At 52.7% G+C, this 19,047-nt stretch overlaps 1 protein-coding gene across 5 annotated transcripts in view; it reads right to left on the reverse strand.

The window, feature by feature from the left end:
* Positions 1-3,181: 3,181 nt before the first annotated feature.
* NTN1 (netrin 1) overlaps positions 3,182-19,047 on the reverse strand; it is a 122,504-nt gene continuing 106,638 nt past the window's right edge. For all 5 annotated transcript variants that reach the window (XM_075579693.1, XM_075579695.1, XM_075579696.1 and 2 more), the window contains one exon: positions 3,182-3,802. In XM_075579693.1, the coding sequence (XP_075435808.1) occupies positions 3,474-3,802 (329 nt within the window). In that variant the 3' untranslated portion in view covers positions 3,182-3,473. The remainder of the gene's footprint in view (positions 3,803-19,047) is intronic.

Genomic DNA, 19,047 nt, shown 5'->3' on the forward strand with positions numbered 1-19,047 from the left:
ACACCAGCGCACATCCTGAGAGCCCCAAACCCCACGTCAAACATTTAATGCCTACCACGGTGCCAAGACAAACTCCAATTAGCACTGGCACTGATCTCCGCTCAGAGCCGCGGTTTCTTTTTGGGTGTTATTTACATACACTAAAAATAGTACATCTCCGTAATATTACTGTCGTTGCTCAATTATAGGGGGACCCTGACATTAAGGCGGTCCTCCAAGCTGGGAAGAAAACCGTTTACACACACAATCTCACTCTCCGTGTCCATCTCTTTCTCTCTCTCTGTGTCTCTCTCTCCGAGTCTCTGTCTTTCTCTGTCTCTGAGTCTCGATCTCTTGGTTTGACCATCCTGCCACAAGCAACATGGCTGCCTCGCGCCCCCAAGGCGGAGCTTCCCTCGTTTTACCCCTCCTACCTCATACATCCGACTGCGGATTGGCTGGCACAGTGGGCGGGGTCTGATTCTAAGGCGAGTTTGGAAGTTTCAACGTAACTTTATTTATTTTTTAAACGCATTATAATCAGGCCGATATGTCCGGTAACTCCCTACAACGTCCATAAGTCCTCCCACCACTCAATATAACCACTCCCTGTAACTCTTCCCTAATAGCTCCTTATACGTCCTATTACCCCCTATCTCCTTTCTAACTCCCTCTTTTGCAGCATGTAACAGCCCGTGTGATTAATCCAAATAACTCCTCTCATAGGGCCTCCTGCTCCACATAACCACCCCCCCAAATCGCTCACTGCAAGTAGAGTAATGTACGGCGATATATTGTCACCGAGACTCATTCTACATCCATCGATATACCGTATGTTTATACAATCCTTTCCAGGTCTGCCGTGCTGATTTTGTGTGCGGTCTGCCTTCGCTACTGGTAACCCACAGGAGAGCCCTTCCGCTGTTAATAAGGGGACACGCAGATGGCTAAACATCTCCGCTAACAGCGTGACCGATCCCCCAAGGGGTCGCCAGTAGAGCGCTTTCAAGACCTCACAATTGCTTTCTGCTTGAAAACCCTTCTGTTTCTAACTCCCATGCTGGTTAATTACCATGTTTTACAATCTTTCCAAAGGGGCACATTCCGCAGGTGCCGGAGAAGCCGAAGCGCCTGGCTTTCTGCGGGAACCGACGCCACTTCTCAAACACAGGGAGGCACAGAAGGGACTTTCGTCAAAGGCACAACACATGCTGGGGTACCCCCCACCCCCTGGAGAGAATGGATCAGCATCGTATCGTACAGCAGGGGGCGCTACGCTCCAGTCCTCAAGCGCCCTCCTCCCCAACAGGCCAGGTTTTCAGGCTAGCCCAGCTTCAGTCTTTGATTGAGCCACCTGTGCTGAAGCAGGGATATCTTGAAAACCTGACCTGTTTGGGGGGAGGGCCTTGAGGGCTGGAGTTGAGCCCCCCCCCCTGTCTCTTTTTCACTGTTGAGGGTATTGCCACTAAGACAACTCGATGAGACTTACTCACCCCCATGCTGGGCAAGATGGTAATCCCATTGGCTCGAATGAAGCGGATCTCTAATCTAACACTGGGGGGTGACCTCTTCACCCCACGTTGAATGGTAGCCAACAAACTAATTTCTGGAACCGCTAAACCTGTAGGCTTTAGCGCACTGTGTGGTGGGCCCCTCTGGCAGATAAGGGGTTCATGGATCCTTAACCCTTTTTCTTTGCTTCCGGAATCGTGATCATGTGATCGCTTTGGTAGCAGCTGGTGGCAGCCAGCCCCCACGTACCCTCCACTTCTGTTTTCCATTGGGCGCATTGCTCCGACGGAGCAGCGAACCCGATCACCCCCAAGAAAATGAGCTAGATAGGCATGAGGTACCTGGAACATCTGACCCCATGTCGTGCCGGCCCTCATGACGTTCCAGGTACGTCAATAGGGAACTCTAAAAGGTGGGCGTTGAAATGTATTCCTCAAACTCAGACCTCAATATTGGGTTCCTTGGGCGCTAAACCTCAAGAGCCCTTACCTATAAAGTGCAGATCCGGTGCTACCGCAGGAAACTCCTATGGAAATCAGTAGGGTTTCTTCGTAGACGAAGACCACTAACTCTGGAGCGATCAGAGATGGTAAGCGCTAAACCCACTAACGGAGATAAGAAACATGCCCTCCAATGCGGTGGAATGTGCTGCTCCATGAAGCTGAACCCTTTCACTGTCAGAATGGCCAAGAATCCATGGCCGAATTCTCTGACCGCACTTAGGTCAACTGGGCACGCTCACTATTTGTACAGTATTCCATTACGCCTCTTGCTTCTACAGGCTGGGCATACTGCAACCACTGCTTCATATATTCTGAAATCAGTCTATAAACTCTGCTGGCATCTCTTCTCTAAGCCAGGGGGGCTCAGCCCCACTCCTCACGATCCCGCAACAGGTCAAGGTTTGAGGATATCCCAGCTTCAGCACAGGTGGCTCAATTAGCCACTGATTGAGCCACCTGTGCTGAAGATGAGATCTCCTCAAAACCTGACCTGTTGGGGGGGGGGGGGGGGTTTCTTGAGGACTGGAGTTGAGTCCCCCTACTCTAAGCTACCCCGAACGGGTGAAACATGACCAGCTAATACTGTAATTCTTGTACATAAAGCAGTGTACAGAGGGAAGGGATCAGAATTAATAGACATTAAAAAACCCCACAACATAACGAATAAAAAAAAAAAGTTATTTCAATGATATACATACTTTAACTGTTAGCATTTGCATTTCATTTGTACAAATTAATCTGTGTCTAGGTTTTTAGACCTAGCAGTCACCCCTACATGGGCAGGGACGGGGAGCTATGGGCAGGGACGGGGGTCTAGGGGGGAGCTGTTCAGATGGGCGGGGAATTCTTTCCACGCAGAACACCAAACTTGGAACAGGAGCAATGGTGGCATAAACACGTTGCTTCTGCAGCCTTGTATGCACAGCAGGAGTTGGGTGATCGCCACCTACGGGGAGCGTGGTAGTAACCAAACTCCTGCAGGGTCGCAGATCCCATCGCAATGTGATTGCTCAAAGGCACGAGGCTCCTACTGCCGAACGTGAGAAAAGCCTGAACGATTAATGACTCGCAGCAGAAGGAGATAACGAACAGGTGCAAATTACACAGCTTGTATAGCAGAAGCTGAGCCATAAATCTCTACAACATTCCCCCCCCCCCTCCCTCCCTAATACCCCCCCCCCCACCCCTCTGTCCGTACGTGCTTGTGTGTCTGTGAATAATTCTACATATTAGGTGCAAACTCGTCAGTCTCACGGAAACAAAAAGAGTGTGACCCTCCCAACGCAAACTTCGAAAAGCAAGTTTCCACATTCCTTCGGGGGCAGAATAAAAACAAAAATACAGTTCCTAATCGATAATCCTATCTGCTCCAAACTCTAAAGAAAGCAGCAAATACAGTCCCTTCTCACTCTTCTACACCGGCCTGGTTCTCACGCTCCCCTGGGGCTATCTTTTCTTCTGTTTGCCCTTCTTCGTCTTCTAGGCTTTCTTACACTTTCCCTTCTTTTCTCTCTGCTGGAACTTCCTCAGTCTCCTGGCCCAAGTGTCCCTCCACTGGATGACCAAGCTGGTCTTATCTGCCACCACGCCACTCTGGTCGGGCGAATCCTCGTCGTTCCCCAGAAGTAAGTACTTCTTCATGGGTTTGAGTTTGGGGCACTTGCAGGCGATGTCTTTGGAGCGGATCCACAGGTTCTGATCCCCTCGGCGGATGCGGTTGGTCCCCTGCTTGTAGACCGAGATGATGTTGACTGTGAATTTCCACCAGTCTCCCGCCTTGTCGGCTTTCAGGATGTGTATCTGCACAGCTGGAAGGAGAGGAATAGCCAGCAGAAGAAATGTATTAGGGCTGTCCGTGTACTATATGCGGAGCATATCATTACACCATGCACTGTACATGTATTGCTACTGCATACTAGGGTCGCCAGGCTTCTCTAAAAATACTGGACACAATGGTGAAAGGTGCGACGCGCTCGAGATACACACAAACATACACCTCTCACCTTTTTGCCCTCCATGCGGTTTCCTCCTCTCCTTGGCCCCACCCCCAGGCTCCTGACACCTCCTGATTGGCTGCTGCTGGGTAATCCAGCCAATGGGGATTGAGTAAGATGCCAAGCCCCCTAGCAGCAACCCTGCTCTCTCCCTGCTCGGAGAAATCCCCCCCCCCCCCAAGCCGGTAAGGTCACTATGCCCAGAGAGGTAATACCGGTATACACATACACACCCAGAGTGGTAATACCGGTATACACATACACACCCAGAGAGGTAATACCGGTATACACATACACACCCAGAGAGGTAATACCGGTATACACATACACGCCCAGAGAGGTAATACCGGTATACACATACACACCCAGAGAGGTAATACCGGTATACACATACACACCCAGAGTGGTAATACCGGTATACACATACACACCCAGAGAGGTAATACCGGTATACACATACACACCCAGAGAGGTAATACCGGTATACACATACACGCCCAGAGAGGTAATACCGGACACATACACGCCCAGAGAGGTAATACCGGTATACACATACACGCCCAGAGAGGTAATACCGGTATACACATACACGCCCAGAGAGGTAATACCGGTATACACATACACGCCCAGAGAGGTAATACCGGTATACACATACACGCCCAGAGAGGTAATACCGCTATACACACACACTCCCAGAGAGGTAATACCGGTATACACATACACGCCCAGAGAGGTAATACCGGTATACACATACACGCCCAGAGAGGTAATACCGCTATACACACACACTCCCAGAGAGGTAATACCGGTATACACATACACGCCCAGAGAGGTAATACCGCTATACACACACGCCCAGAGAGGTAATACCGGTATACACATACACGTCCAGAGAGGTAATACCGGTATACACATACACGCCCAGAGAGGTAATACCGGTATACACATGCACGCCCAGAGACGTAATACCGGTATACACATACACACCCAGAGAGGTAATACCGGTATACAGATACACGCCCAGAGAGGTAATACCGGTATACACATACACGCCCAGAGAGGTAATACCGGTATACACACACACGCCCAGAGAGGTAATACCGGTATACACATACACGCCCAGAGAGGTAATACCGGTATACACATACACGCCCAGAGAGGTAATACCGGTATACATATACACGCCCAGAGAGGTAATACCGGTATACACATACATGCCCAGAGAGGTAATACCGGACACATACACGCCCAGAGAGGTAATACCGGTATACACATACACGCCCAGAGAGGTAATACCGGTATACACATACATGCCCAGAGAGGTAATACCGGACACATACACGCCCAGAGAGGTAATACCGGTATATACATACACGCCCAGAGAGTTAATACCGGTATACACATACACGCCCAGAGAGGTAATACCGGTATACACATACATGCCCAGAGAGGTAATACCGGACACATACACGCCCAGAGAGGTAATACCGGTATATACATACACGCCCAGAGAGTTAATACCGGTATACATATACACACCCAGTGTTACCTTGAATTATTTACTGGACAGAGTGTCTAAATACAGGACAGTCCGGCTCAATAGTGGACACCAGGCAGCCCTACTGCATACAGATCAGAGTACCAGACATCAGGCCATATTAACTAAACAGTGGTAATCCATAAGAGACTCTCCAGCACGGTTTAGTAAATCTGGTCCTATACTCCCCATCCAAGGTGTCTTCCAGCATAGAAAGTGTCTCATCGAGAAACACTTCTGAGAACATCTGGCTCATAACCAGCCTGTACCCCAATAAGATGTGATATCATTGCATTTTTAGGGTATCCTTGTGTCTATCTCAAGCGAGGTTTTTTTTTGGGGGGGGGGGGGGGATATTCTCAACTGTTTATTTGTAGAACAGTTTTCTTTGATACAGGAAGAAATGAAAAGGACGTGTACATTTCAAATCGGAGATTACATAATGCCCCCACCCCCCCAAAAAAAGGGGTAGGGGAGGGGGCCTCCTATTCCCTCACTACTGGGAGGATCATCCTAACCTTCACCCTTTCTGTGACGAAAATACTTCTTTCCCGTGACCCTCCCACCCGCCATTTTGCAATGGTCCACCTGGCAGCGGAAGAGTGAAAGGTTGAGAAGGGAATTCCTGCCCCGCAGAGCTAACAATCTAACTGCTAGGACAGCAAACATAGGTGGTGTTTCATAAAGGGGGCCGTGAGAAATCTGAGTTCATTTTCAACCGGGTGTGTAACCGGGAATCTTAGGCCCTTATTTCTATAGGCTGAGCTGCCGTCTTCCCCGAGGAAGAGTAGCGTTTCGGCACATTCATGGTAATAGAGTTGAGCTCCTCCCCAGCGCTGGGAAGCGGCTCATCACTTTAGTAAATTGAGAAACACATTATTCTTATTATATACACACCATAGATATCTAAGCTTGAGCTATGATCTTACTATGACAGATGGTAAACGCCATATTACTTACGCGGTGCTATTTCAGAAGCCAACTTTGCCGCACCAGAGGTTTTGGAGGAAACAAAGCAACTGGAACCCGTAGCAAAGAAATATATAATATTTCCCCCAATTCCTCCTCTGCTGCCAGAGAACCCTCTTCTTCATAATACACGTTCTCACTAACCCGTATAGAGACACCATGGGATCCCCTATACAACAAGTTATTGTGTCCCCATAGATGTACATGGGATTCCCTCTACAAGACCCCATTTGTTCCCATAGACTTTTATGGGATCGCAGTCCACAATAAATGATTTGACCCCACAGACTTGAATTGTACCCCAAATCCCTGAGTTGAAACAAACCAAACTTCTTTGAGGCTTGCTGGAATTGTTCTCTCCGCTCTCTCCGCTCTCTCCCTGGTGGCCCTGCTGGTTCTTCCAGCTCTGGCTGGCCGTTTGCTACAGATGGACACTGCTGACCAGTGGCAGGTGGAAGCTAAACAGAGCAGCTGACCACCACATTGGAAACCTCCGGAAAACCTGTCAGCTCCGGAAAACCACAACCTTCCAACTTCCCGAAGGGGGAGGGGAGGACACCTTTGGAAAAATCAACATTCTGAATCCGAAAGGCTTCCAGGATTAGTGAGTTCACCCCTGCAGCTGTGAAAACACCGGCGCAAGCCATGGCTGTGTCACTCACTGCGCCGGAGAGGACTTATGTGGGCAAGCCATGGCTGTGTCACTCACTCTGCGCCGGAGAGGACTTATCTGGGCAAGCCAGGGAGCCGCTCATGTATACGGCACTATGCACATATACATCATTACCTTTTACTTGTATGGTAAGGTGACCTATTCCACGGCGCTGTACCATGCAGGGGGGCGTATGTCGCATCCAAATAAAATAAATCGGATATATTGTGTCACGGCAAAAATATAATCTTGCTGAGTTTGGGGTACGCTAAGATGTACCTAATATTGGAGTGCCATAGTACTTATCATTGTGTGCATACACACACCATATATGTGGGTATATATACACCTACACACATATATAAATCGGCACACACACATGTATATATATTTATAACTTTTTGTAACGTGCTACTCACCAAGAAGCGCCATACTAGAGCGCGTGTAGGAACACGTGTACACATACGCACACACATACACACACACGTACACACACTTTGGCCACGTACTCGGTGAGTATGGGATTGTAAGATCTGAATACATGTTTCCCAGCCTGGTGAGAAGTTCCCATAAAATATATATATATATATATAAAGCAGAAAATAGCCGTGTTAGTCCAGTTGCGATGCGAAGGGAAGAGAACTCTCGAAAGCTTGTCCTATGACATAAATTGTTAGTCCAATAAAAAAGGTATCACCTAATACTGACGAACACACATATATATATATATATATATATATATATATATATATATATATAGTGCCTGGACCAACTGCATTTTAAAAGTCTCGACCCTTTAAAAGCAGATCCTAATGCCCCAGAGGTTTGGGCAGCTGGCTGCATGTGACCCCAAGGTGCACATCTGCACTCGGAACAAACCCTCCGTCCAGATGTCCTGGAGCAAACCCGGGTCCAGTAATGGGTTTAGGACATGTTCTCCGGCACTTGGGGCCTCACAATAAACACAGAAGGTCGGAGGCCACGCACTGACCATGCCTGTGTGCTATAAACCAGCACCATGTTTATGGGGAAGAAATTCCACCTTCCGTCTGAATATCAACACGCTGCTGCATATAGGGGTGCAGAGTATGTGTGAGCACCTGTGGCTGGCTATCAGACTCAACCTGTCCGGTGTAACTGAAGATCTCCGTATAATTTGGCGCAATCTCTGTTGTGCGGCTAACTTTTAAGTTCTATTTGTATGTTGAAGTAGTAGTTTTCTGGTACAGGGTGTATGCCGCTGGGTTATATGAGGGGGCAGAGTATCATGGTATTGTAAAAGTGTATTTTGTCGCACGGTTTTTTTTGCTGGCGTTTGCATCAAATGTAAGAGGTTTTCCTACTGCGGGGACGACACGTTTTTAGCCGGAGAAGTTACGCCACTTCGGACGCTGCACATTTATTTAACGTAAATACCATTTAAAAATAATTCCGCCGCGGAGATGCGGAATTGGATCCGCCGCCGCGTCGTGCACCACAATGTCACCTATTAAAGCACCATCTGCATCAATTTCGCTCCACATTTTGGCTTGATGCATCGTTATAGAGTGCAAAGGTTAAGTAACGTCCCCCGAGATAACAGCACAGGCGTGACCTGTCCCTCTCCTCCGTACTGTCCCCTGTCCCCATGTCTGTACTGCAAGCCCCTTCTCACTGTAACTGCCTCCTGCCTTTGTCCCCTGTGCTCCTGCCCCTTCACTGCCCCCCCCCACCCACCATACAGAATATAACAGGAGTCCTCAGTTCTCCCTACATTTATCAGCTCCCCCCCCCCTCTCCCGGCTTTCTGGGGAAATTGGCAGCTCCTGTTTCCCCTCCATACAAGCCGTGCCCCTCCGAGACACAGAGATCAGGCGGCAGCGGATTAGCCCTGTCCAGGCAGAGAAGCCTCACGCTGGGGTGGGAGAGCCGCAGTTTGTAAGTGAGCGGGGCTATTAAACGGAGCAGCAGGGATCCCTCTGTTGCCCGTCCGTGGATTGTGAAGTACCCCCCGAGGGGAGGCAGAAAGCAGCATGTCAGCTCTTTCACTCTGGGCCCTTTCCGCCGGCCGCACGGGAGGCTGACGGCTTTCTTGTCAGGACGCAGTGGCCGCGGTCCAAAACCTCTCTTAGAATACACGGGCCTTGTTGGCCGCGCTCGCGGGTGGGGGGAGGGGGTGGGGGGGAAGGGGAGAGAACGCAGCGGGAGAAACCAAACAGTTTCTTCCCGTGCCCACTGCCGCTGACAGAGGGGGCAGCACAGACTGCGTTTACCCGTCCACTGCCGCAGGAGCTGGCAAGGGGGGCGTGTACGTTCAGCCGGCAGCAAGTACATGGCTGCCCGGCCTACCCGTTCTCTTAACCCTTTCGAGTGCCACCGCGCCTGCCGGCGATCGGCGTTACTGATGGCGGGCACGGAAGCGGAGGTGTCCTCGTTTTACGTTTCCCCTCTCCCCCCCCCCAGGCCGGATATCATTCAGCTCTCCACAGGAGCGGAGAACACGATCTCCCCCAGACAACGAGCTGAAAGAGCCACGGGACACCCCCCCACGCAGTGCCAGGGCCCATTACGGGGTGACTGTTACGGGGCATTTAAACAGTTTCGCTGCTGTAAAGCTTCAGACCCCCTTAGATTTCCGTCCTGTTTTGAATTTTTTTTCCGTGTTAAGCTCTATCTCTTCTGCTGGATGGCTCTTCCATGGATCCACTACCCTTTCCGTCAAATGCCTTCTTCGCACCCTCAGGTTTTCGTAGCCCCCTTCCTTTTTTCGTCCTGCTCTCCTATAGATTCCCTCACATGAAAGTTGTGAGAATATCTTTCCCACCCTGAGGGGTAAGTGGAGATCACAAGACCTTTCCTGATCAGTGTTAGGCTGTAAACTGTGCATCATTTCTGGTTTGAAAAGCCCCTTCTAGAAAATGAACCTGCAGCAATGTAAAGCGGTGCTGAGTATACACTCCTACTTGTCCGACTATTCTTCTGCCTCAATGTACAGAGACCCAAAAGCCATTGAGCCGTTAAATAATGACAGTTTATGACACTCTCCTATCCCACCGCTGACACCTTGTAACTGGGGGGGCTGAAATGGGTACTCCGTATCATTGTACAGTGCAGCGTGCCCATTATCAGGGTGCAGAATGAGGGTCCCGGAGGAAGTGGTCTCTCTGGGTGACGTCCTCACGGCATTTCGAGGATACTTAATCTTAATTGCATTGCTGAGAGTGGGATGGGGAGAGGGTGCTAGCTGGGGGGAGGGGAGAGGGTGCTAGCTGGGGGGAGGGGAGAGGGTGCTAGCTGGGGGGAGGGGAGGGCTGTCTCTCTCTACTTTGGGTGTCTGTCTGGCCCTGTCTGGCCCCACCTTCCTCAATACCGCGACCTTTCTTTCTGTCCTCTTGTTAGCGGTCTCTCTTGAGCTGCCGGTGCCTGCGTGTGTCTGTTGTACGATTACATCGCCTACAGACCATGTTTATTAGGGCGAGAAAATCGCCGCGCCCCGGGTACCACGCAGGGGGTTCCACGGAAGTGGATGGAAGTTACTGCATTGGGAACCGTGCGTTACCCGGTATTTCCCCCGATACCCCCCCCGGCTTTCCCCCGTGCTACCCCGATACCCCCCCGGCTTTCCCCCGTGCTACCCCGATACCCCCCCCGGCTTTCCCCCGTGCTACCCCGATACCCCCCCGGCTTTCCCCCGTGCTACCCCCCGGCTTTCCCCCGTGCTACCCCGATACCCACCCGGCTTTCCCCCGTGCTACCCCGATGCCCACCCGGCTTTCCCCCGTGCTACCCCGATACCCCCCCGGCTTTCCCAACTCTTTCTCCTGTAATCCCCCATTTCCCCAGCTCTCTCTCCTGTAACCCCCATTTCCCCAGCTCTCTCTCCTGTAACCCCCATTTCCCAACTCTCCTGTAACCCCCATTTCCCCAGCTCTCTCTCCTGTGACCCCCATTTCCCCAGCTCTCTCTCCTGTGACCCCCATTTCCCAACTCTCTTGTAACCCCCATTTCCCCAGCTCTCTCTCCTGTAACCCCCATTTCCCCAGCTCTCTCTCCTGTAACCTCCATTTCCCCAGATCTCTCCTGTAACCCCCATTTCCCCAGCTCTCTCTCCTGTAACCTCCATTTCCCCAGCTCTCTCTCCTGTAACCTCCATTTCCCCAGCTCTCTCTCCTGTGACCCCCATTTCCCCAGCTCTCTCTCCTGTAACCTCAATTTCCCCAGCTCTCTCTCCTGTAACCCCCATTTCCCCAGCTCTCTCTCCTGTAACCTCAATTTCCCCAGCTCTCTCTCCTGTAACCCCCATTTCCCAGCTGTCTCTCCTGTAACCTCCATTTCCCCAGCTCTCTCTCCTGTGACCCCCATTTCCCCAGCTCTCTCTCCTGTAACCCCCATTTCCCCAGCTCTCTCTCCTGTAACCCCCATTTCCCCAGCTCTCTCTCCTGTAACCCCCATTTCCCAACTCTCCTGTAACCCCCATTTCCCCAGCTCTCTCTCCTGTGACCCCCATTTCCCCAGCTCTCTCTCCTGTGACCCCCATTTCCCCAGCTCTCTCTCCTGTGACCCCCATTTCCCAACTCTCTTGTAACCCCCATTTCCCCAGCTCTCTCTCCTGTAACCTCCATTTCCCCAGATCTCTCCTGTAACCCCCATTTCCCCAGCTCTCTCTTGTAACCCCCATTTCCCCAGCTCTCTCTCCTGTAACCCCCATTTCCCCAGCTCTCTCTCCTGTAACCTCCATTTCCCCAGCTCTCTCTCCTGTAACCTCCATTTCCCCAGCTCTCTCTCCTGTAACCCCCCATTTCCCCAGCTCTCTCTTGTAACCCCCATTTCCCCAGCTCTCCTGTAACCCCCATTTCCCCAGCTCTCTCTCCTGTGACCCCCATTTCCCCAGCTCTCTCTCCTGTAACCTCAATTTCCCCAGCTCTCTCTCCTGTAACCCCCATTTCCCCAGCTCTCTCTCCTGTAACCTCAATTTCCCCAGCTCTCTCTCCTGTAACCCCCATTTCCCAGCTGTCTCTCCTGTAACCTCCATTTCCCCAGCTCTCTCTCCTGTGACCCCCATTTCCCCAGCTCTCTCTCCTGTGACCCCCATTTCCCCAGCTCTCTCTCCTGTAACCCCCATTTCCCCAGCTCTCTCTCCTGTAACCCCCCATTTCCCAGCTGTCTCTCCTGTGACCCCCATTTCCCCAGCTCTCTCTCCTGTGACCCCCATTTCCCCAGCTCTCTCTCCTGTGACCCCCATTTCCCCAGCTCTCTCTCCTGTGACCCCCATTTCCCAACTCTCATGTAACCCCCATTTCCCCAGCTCTCTCTCTCCTGTAACCTCCATTTCCCCAGCTCTCTCTCCTGTAACCCCCATTTCCCCAGCTCTCTCTCCTGTGACCCCCATTTCCCCAGGTCTCTCTCCTGTAACCCCCATTTCCCCAGCTCTTTCTCCTGTAGCCCCCAATTTCCCCAGATCTCTCCTGTAACCCCCATTTCCCCAGCTCTCTCTTGTAACCCCCATTTCCCCAGCTCTCTCTCCTGTAACCTCCATTTCCCCAGCTCTCTCTCCTGTAACCCCCATTTCCCAGCTCTCTCTCATGTGACCCCCATTTCCCCAACTCTCTCTCCTGTAACCATTTCCCCAGCTCTCTCTCCTGTAACCCCCATTTCCCCAGCTCTCTCTCCTGTGACCCCCATTTCCCCAGCTCTCTCTCCTGTAACCCCCATTTCCCCAGCTCTCTCTCCTGTGACCCCCATTTCCCCAGATCTCTCTCCTGTAACCCCAATTTCCCCAACTCTCTCTCCTGTAACCCCCATTTCCCCAGCTCTCTCTCCTGTAACCCCCCATTTCCCAGCTGTCTCTCCTGTAACCCCCATTTCCCCAGCTCTCTCTCCTGTAACCCCCATTTCCCCAGCTCTCTCTCCTGTAACCCCCATTTCCCCAGCTCTCTCTCCTGTAACCCCCCATTTCCCAGCTGTCTCTCCTGTAACCCCCATTTCCCCAGCTCTCTCTCCTGTAACCCCCATTTCCCCAGCTCTCTCTCCTGTAACCCCCATTTCCCCAGCTCTCTCTCCTGTGACCCCCATTTCCCCAGCTCTCTCTCCTGTAACCCCCATTTCCACAGCTCTCTCTCCTGTGACCCCCATTTCCCCAGCTCTCTCTCCTGTAACCCCAATTTCCCCAGCTCTCTCTCCTGTAACCCCCATTTCCCCAGCTCTCTCTCCTGTAACCCCCCATTTCCCAGCTGTCTCTCCTGTAACCCCCATTTCCCCAGCTCTCTCTCCTGTAACCCCCATTTCCCCAGCTCTCTCTCCTGTAACCCCCATTTCCCCAGCTCTCTCTCCTGTAACCCCCCATTTCCCCAGCTCTCTCTTGTAACCCCCATTTCCCCAGCTCTCCTGTAACCCCCATTTCCCCAGCTCTCTCTCCTGTAACCCCCATTTCCCCAGCTCTATCTCCTGTAACCCCCCATTTCCCCAGCTCTCTCTCATGTAACCTCCATTTCCCCAGCTCTCTCTTGTAACCCCCATTTCCCCAGCTCTCCTGTAACCCCAATTTCCCCAGCTCTCTCTCCTGTAACCCCCATTTCCCCAGCTCTCTCTCATGTAACCTCCATTTCCCCAGCTCTCTCTCCTGTAACCCCCATTTCCCCAGCTCTATCTCCTGTAACCCCCCATTTCCCCAGCTCTCTCTCATGTAACCTCCATTTCCCCAGCTCTCTCTTGGAACCCCAATTTCCCCAGCTCTCCTGTAACCCCCATTTCCCCAGCTCTCTCTCCTGTAACCCCCATTTCCCCAGCTCTCTCTCCTGTAACCCCCATTTCCCCAGCTCTCTCTCCTGTAACCCCCCATTTCCCAGCTGTCTCTCCTGTAACCCCCATTTCCCCAGCTCTCTCTCCTGTAACCCCCATTTCCCCAGCTCTCTCTCCTGTAACCCCCATTTCCCCAGCTCTCTCTCCTGTGACCCCCATTTCCCCAGCTCTCTCTCCTGTAACCCCCATTTCCACAGCTCTCTCTCCTGTGACCCCCATTTCCCCAGCTCTCTCTCCTGTAACCCCAATTTCCCCAGCTCTCTCTCCTGTAACCCCCATTTCCCCAGCTCTCTCTCCTGTAACCCCCCATTTCCCAGCTGTCTCTCCCGTAACCCCCATTTCCCCAGCTCTCTCTCCTGTAACCCCCATTTCCCCAGCTCTCTCTCCTGTAACCCCCATTTCCCCAGCTCTCTCTCCTGTAACCCCCCATTTCCCCAGCTCTCTCTTGTAACCCCCATTTCCCCAGCTCTCCTGTAACCCCCATTTCCCCAGCTCTCTCTCCTGTAACCCCCATTTCCCCAGCTCTATCTCCTGTAACCCCCCATTTCCCCAGCTCTCTCTCATGTAACCTCCATTTCCCCAGCTCTCTCTTGTAACCCCCATTTCCCCAGCTCTCCTGTAACCCCAATTTCCCCAGCTCTCTCTCCTGTAACCCCCATTTCCCCAGCTCTCTCTCATGTAACCTCCATTTCCCCAGCTCTCTCTCCTGTAACCCCCATTTCCCCAGCTCTATCTCCTGTAACCCCCCATTTCCCCAGCTCTCTCTCATGTAACCTCCATTTCCCCAGCTCTCTCTTGGAACCCCAATTTCCCCAGCTCTCCTGTAACCCCAATTTCCCCAGCTCTCTCTCCTGTAACCCCCATTTCCCCAGCTCTCTCTCATGTAACCTCCATTTCCCCAGCTCTCCTGTGACCCCCATTTCCCCAGCTCTCTCTCCTGTAACCCCCCCCCCCCCATTTCCCCAGCTCTCTCTCCTGTAACCCCCATTTCCCCAGCTCTCTCTTGTAACCCCCATTTCCCAGCTCTCTCTCCTGAAACCCCCATTTCCCCAGCTCTCTCTTGTAACCCCCATTTCCCCAGCTCTCTCTCCTGTAACCCCCATTTCCCAGCTCTCTCTTGTAACCCCCATTTCCCCAGCTCTCTCTTGTAACCCCCATGTCCCCAGCTCTCTCTTGTAACCCCCATTTCCCCAGCTCTCTCTCCTGTAACCCCCCATTTCCCCAGCTCTCTGTCCTGTAACCCCCATTTCCCCAGCTCTCTCTCCTGTAACCCCCATTTCCCCAGCTCTCTCTCCTGTGACCCCCATTTCCCCAGCTCTCTCTGCTGTAACCCCCATTTCCCCAGCTCTCTCTCCTGTAACCCCCATTTCCCAGCTCTCTCTTGTAACCCCCATTTCCCCAGCTCTCTCTTGTAACCCCCATGTCCCCAGCTCTCTCTTGTAACCCCCATTTCCCCAGCTCTCTCTCCTGTAACCCCCCATTTCCCCAGCTCTCTCTCCTGTAACCCCCATTTCCCCAGCTCTCTCTCCTGTGACCCCCATTTCCCCAGCTCTCTCTCCTGTAACCCCCATTTCCCCAGCTCTCTCTCCTGTGACCCTCATTTCCCTAGCTCTCTCTCCTGTAACCCCAATTTCCCCAGCTCTCTCTCCTGTAACCCCCCATTTCCCAGCTGTCTCTCATGTAACCCCCATTTCCCCAGCTCTCTCTCCTGTAACCCCCATTTGCCCAGCTCTCTCTCCTGTAACCCCCATTTCCCCAGCTCTCTCTCCTGTAACCCCCCATTTCCACAGCTCTCTCTTGTAACCCCCATTTCCCCAGCTCTCCTGTAACCCCCATTTCCCCAGCTCTCTCTCCTGTAACCCCCTTTTCCCCAGCTCTATCTCCTGTAACCCCCCATTTCCCCAGCTCTCTCTCATGTAACCTCCATTTCCCCAGCTCTCTCTTGTAACCCCCATTTCCCCAGCTCTCCTGTAACCCCAATTTCCCCAGCTCTCTCTCCTGTAACCCCCATTTCCCCAGCTCTCTCTCATGTAACCTCCATTTCCCCAGCTCTCTCTCCTGTAAACCCCATTTCCCAGCTCTCTCTCCTGTAACCCCCATTTCCCCAGCTCTCTCTCCTGTAACCCCCATTTCCCCAGCTCTCCTGTGACCCCCATTTCCCCAGCTCTCTCTCCTGTAACCCCCCCCCCCCCATTTCCCCAGCTCTCTCTCCTGTAACCCCCATTTCCCCAGCTCTCTCTTGTAACCCCCATTTCCCAGCTCTCTCTCCTGTAACCCCCATTTCCCAGCTCTCTCTTGTAACCCCCATTTCCCCAGCTCTCTCTTGTAACCCCCATGTCCCCAGCTCTCTCTTGTAACCCCCATTTCCCCAGCTCTCTCTCCTGTAACCCCCCATTTCACCAGCTCTCTCTCCTGTAACCCCCATTTCCCCAGCTCTCTCCCCTGTAACCCCCATTTCCCCAGCTCTCTCTCCTGTGACCCCCATTTCCCCAGCTCTCTCTGCTGTAACCCCCATTTCCCCAGCTCTCTCTCATGTGACCTCCATTTCCCCAGCTCTCTCTCCTGTAACCCCCATTTCCCCAGCTCTCTCTCCTGTAACCCCCATTTCCCCAGCTCTCTCTGCTGTAACCCCCATTTCCCTAGCTCTCTCTCCTGTGACCTCCATTTCCCCAGCTCTCTCTCATGTAACCCCAATTTTCCCAGCTCTCTCCCGTAACCCCCCATTTCCCCAGCTCTCTCTCCTGTAACCCCTATTTCCCAGGTCTATCTCCTGTAACCCCCATTTCCCAGCTCTCTCTCCTGTAACCCCCATTTCCCCAGCTCTCTCTCCTGTAACCCCCATTTCCCCAGCTCTCCTGTGACCCCCATTTCCCCAGCTCTCTCTCCTGTAACCCCCCCCCCATTTCCCCAGCTCTCTCTTGTAACCCCCATGTCCCCAGCTCTCTCTTGTAACCCCCATTTCCCCAGCTCTCTCTCCTGTAACCCCCCATTTCCCCAGCTCTCTGTCCTGTAACCCCCATTTCCCCAGCTCTCTCTCCTGTAACCCCCATTTCCCCAGCTCTCTCTCCTGTGACCCCCATTTCCCCAGCTCTCTCTGCTGTAACCCCCATTTCCCCAGCTCTCTCTCCTGTAACCCCCATTTCCCAGCTCTCTCTTGTAACCCCCATTTCCCCAGCTCTCTCTTGTAACCCCCATGTCCCCAGCTCTCTCTTGTAACCCCCATTTCCCCAGCTCTCTCTCCTGTAACCCCCCATTTCCCCAGCTCTCTCTCCTGTAACCCCCATTTCCCCAGCTCTCTCTCCTGTGACCCCCATTTCCCCAGCTCTCTCTCCTGTAACCCCCATTTCCCCAGCTCTCTCTCCTGTGACCCTCATTTCCCTAGCTCTCTCTCCTGTAACCCCAATTTCCCCAGCTCTCTCTCCTGTAACCCCCCATTTCCCAGCTGTCTCTCCTGTAACCCCCATTTCCCCAGCTCTCTCTCCTGTAACCCCCATTTGCCCAGCTCTCTCTCCTGTAACCCCCATTTCCCCAGCTCTCTCTCCTGTAACCCCCCATTTCCACAGCTCTCTCTTGTAACCCCCATTTCCCCAGCTCTCCTGTAACCCCCATTTCCCCAGCTCTCTCTCCTGTAACCCCCTTTTCCCCAGCTCTATCTCCTGTAACCCCCCATTTACCCAGCTCTCTCTCATGTAACCTCCATTTCCCCAGCTCTCTCTTGTAACCCCCATTTCCCCAGCTCTCCTGTAACCCCAATTTCCCCAGCTCTCTCTCCTGTAACCCCCATTTCCCCAGCTCTCTCTCATGTAACCTCCATTTCCCCAGCTCTCTCTCCTGTAAACCCCATTTCCCAGCTCTCTCTCCTGTAACCCCCATTTCCCCAGCTCTCTCTCCTGTAACCCCCATTTCCCCAGCTCTCCTGTGACCCCCATTTCCCCAGCTCTCTCTCCTGTAACCCCCATTTCCCCAGCTCTCTCTTGTAACCCCCATTTCCCAGCTCTCTCTCCTGTAACCCCCATTTCCCAGCTCTCTCTTGTAACCCCCATTTCCCCAGCTCTCTCTTGTAACCCCCATGTCCCCAGCTCTCTCTTGTAACCCCCATTTCCCCAGCTCTCTCTCCTGTAACCCCCCATTTCACCAGCTCTCTCTCCTGTAACCCCCATTTCCCCAGCTCTCTCCCCTGTAACCCCCATTTCCCCAGCTCTCTCTCCTGTGACCCCCATTTCCCCAGCTCTCTCTGCTGTAACCCCCATTTCCCCAGCTCTCTCTCATGTGACCTCCATTTCCACAGCTCTCTCTCCTGTAACCCCCATTTCCCAGCACTATCTTCTGTAACCCCCATTTCCCCAGCTCTCTCTCCTGTAACCCCCATTTCCCCAGCTCTCTCTCCTGTAACCCCCATTTCCCCAGCTCTCTCTGCTGTAACCCCCATTTCCCTAGCTCTCTCTCCTGTGACCTCCATTTCCCCAGCTCTCTCTCATGTAACCCCAATTTTCCCAGCTCTCTCCCGTAACCCCCCATTTCCCCAGCTCTCTCTCCTGTAACCCCTATTTCCCAGGTCTATCTCCTGTAACCCCCATTTCCCATCTCTCTCTCCTGTAACCCCCATTTCCCCAGCTCTCTCTCCTGTAACCCCCATTTCCCCAGCTCTCCTGTGACCCCCATTTCCCCAGCTCTCTCTCCTGTAACCCCCCCCCCATTTCCCCAGCTCTCTCTCCTGTAACCCCCATTTCCCCAGCTCTCTCTTGTAACCCCCATTTCCCAGCTCTCTCTCCTGTAACCCCCATTTCCCAGCTCTCTCTTGTAACCCCCATTTCCCCAGCTCTCTCTTGTAACCCCCATGTCCCCAGCTCTCTCTTGTAACCCCCATTTCCCCAGCTCTCTCTCCTGTAACCCCCCATTTCACCAGCTCTCTCTCCTGTAACCCCCATTTCCCCAGCTCTCTCCCCTGTAACCCCCATTTCCCCAGCTCTCTCTCCTGTGACCCCCATTTCCCCAGCTCTCTCTGCTGTAACCCCCATTTCCCCAGCTCTCTCTCATGTGACCTCCATTTCCACAGCTCTCTCTCCTGTAACCCCCATTTCCCAGCTCTATCTTCTGTAACCCCCATTTCCCCAGCTCTCTCTC

Source organism: Ascaphus truei, chromosome 22 (assembly GCF_040206685.1).
Source record: "Ascaphus truei isolate aAscTru1 chromosome 22, aAscTru1.hap1, whole genome shotgun sequence".
In the NCBI taxonomy this organism is placed as follows: domain Eukaryota; kingdom Metazoa; phylum Chordata; class Amphibia; order Anura; family Ascaphidae; genus Ascaphus; species Ascaphus truei.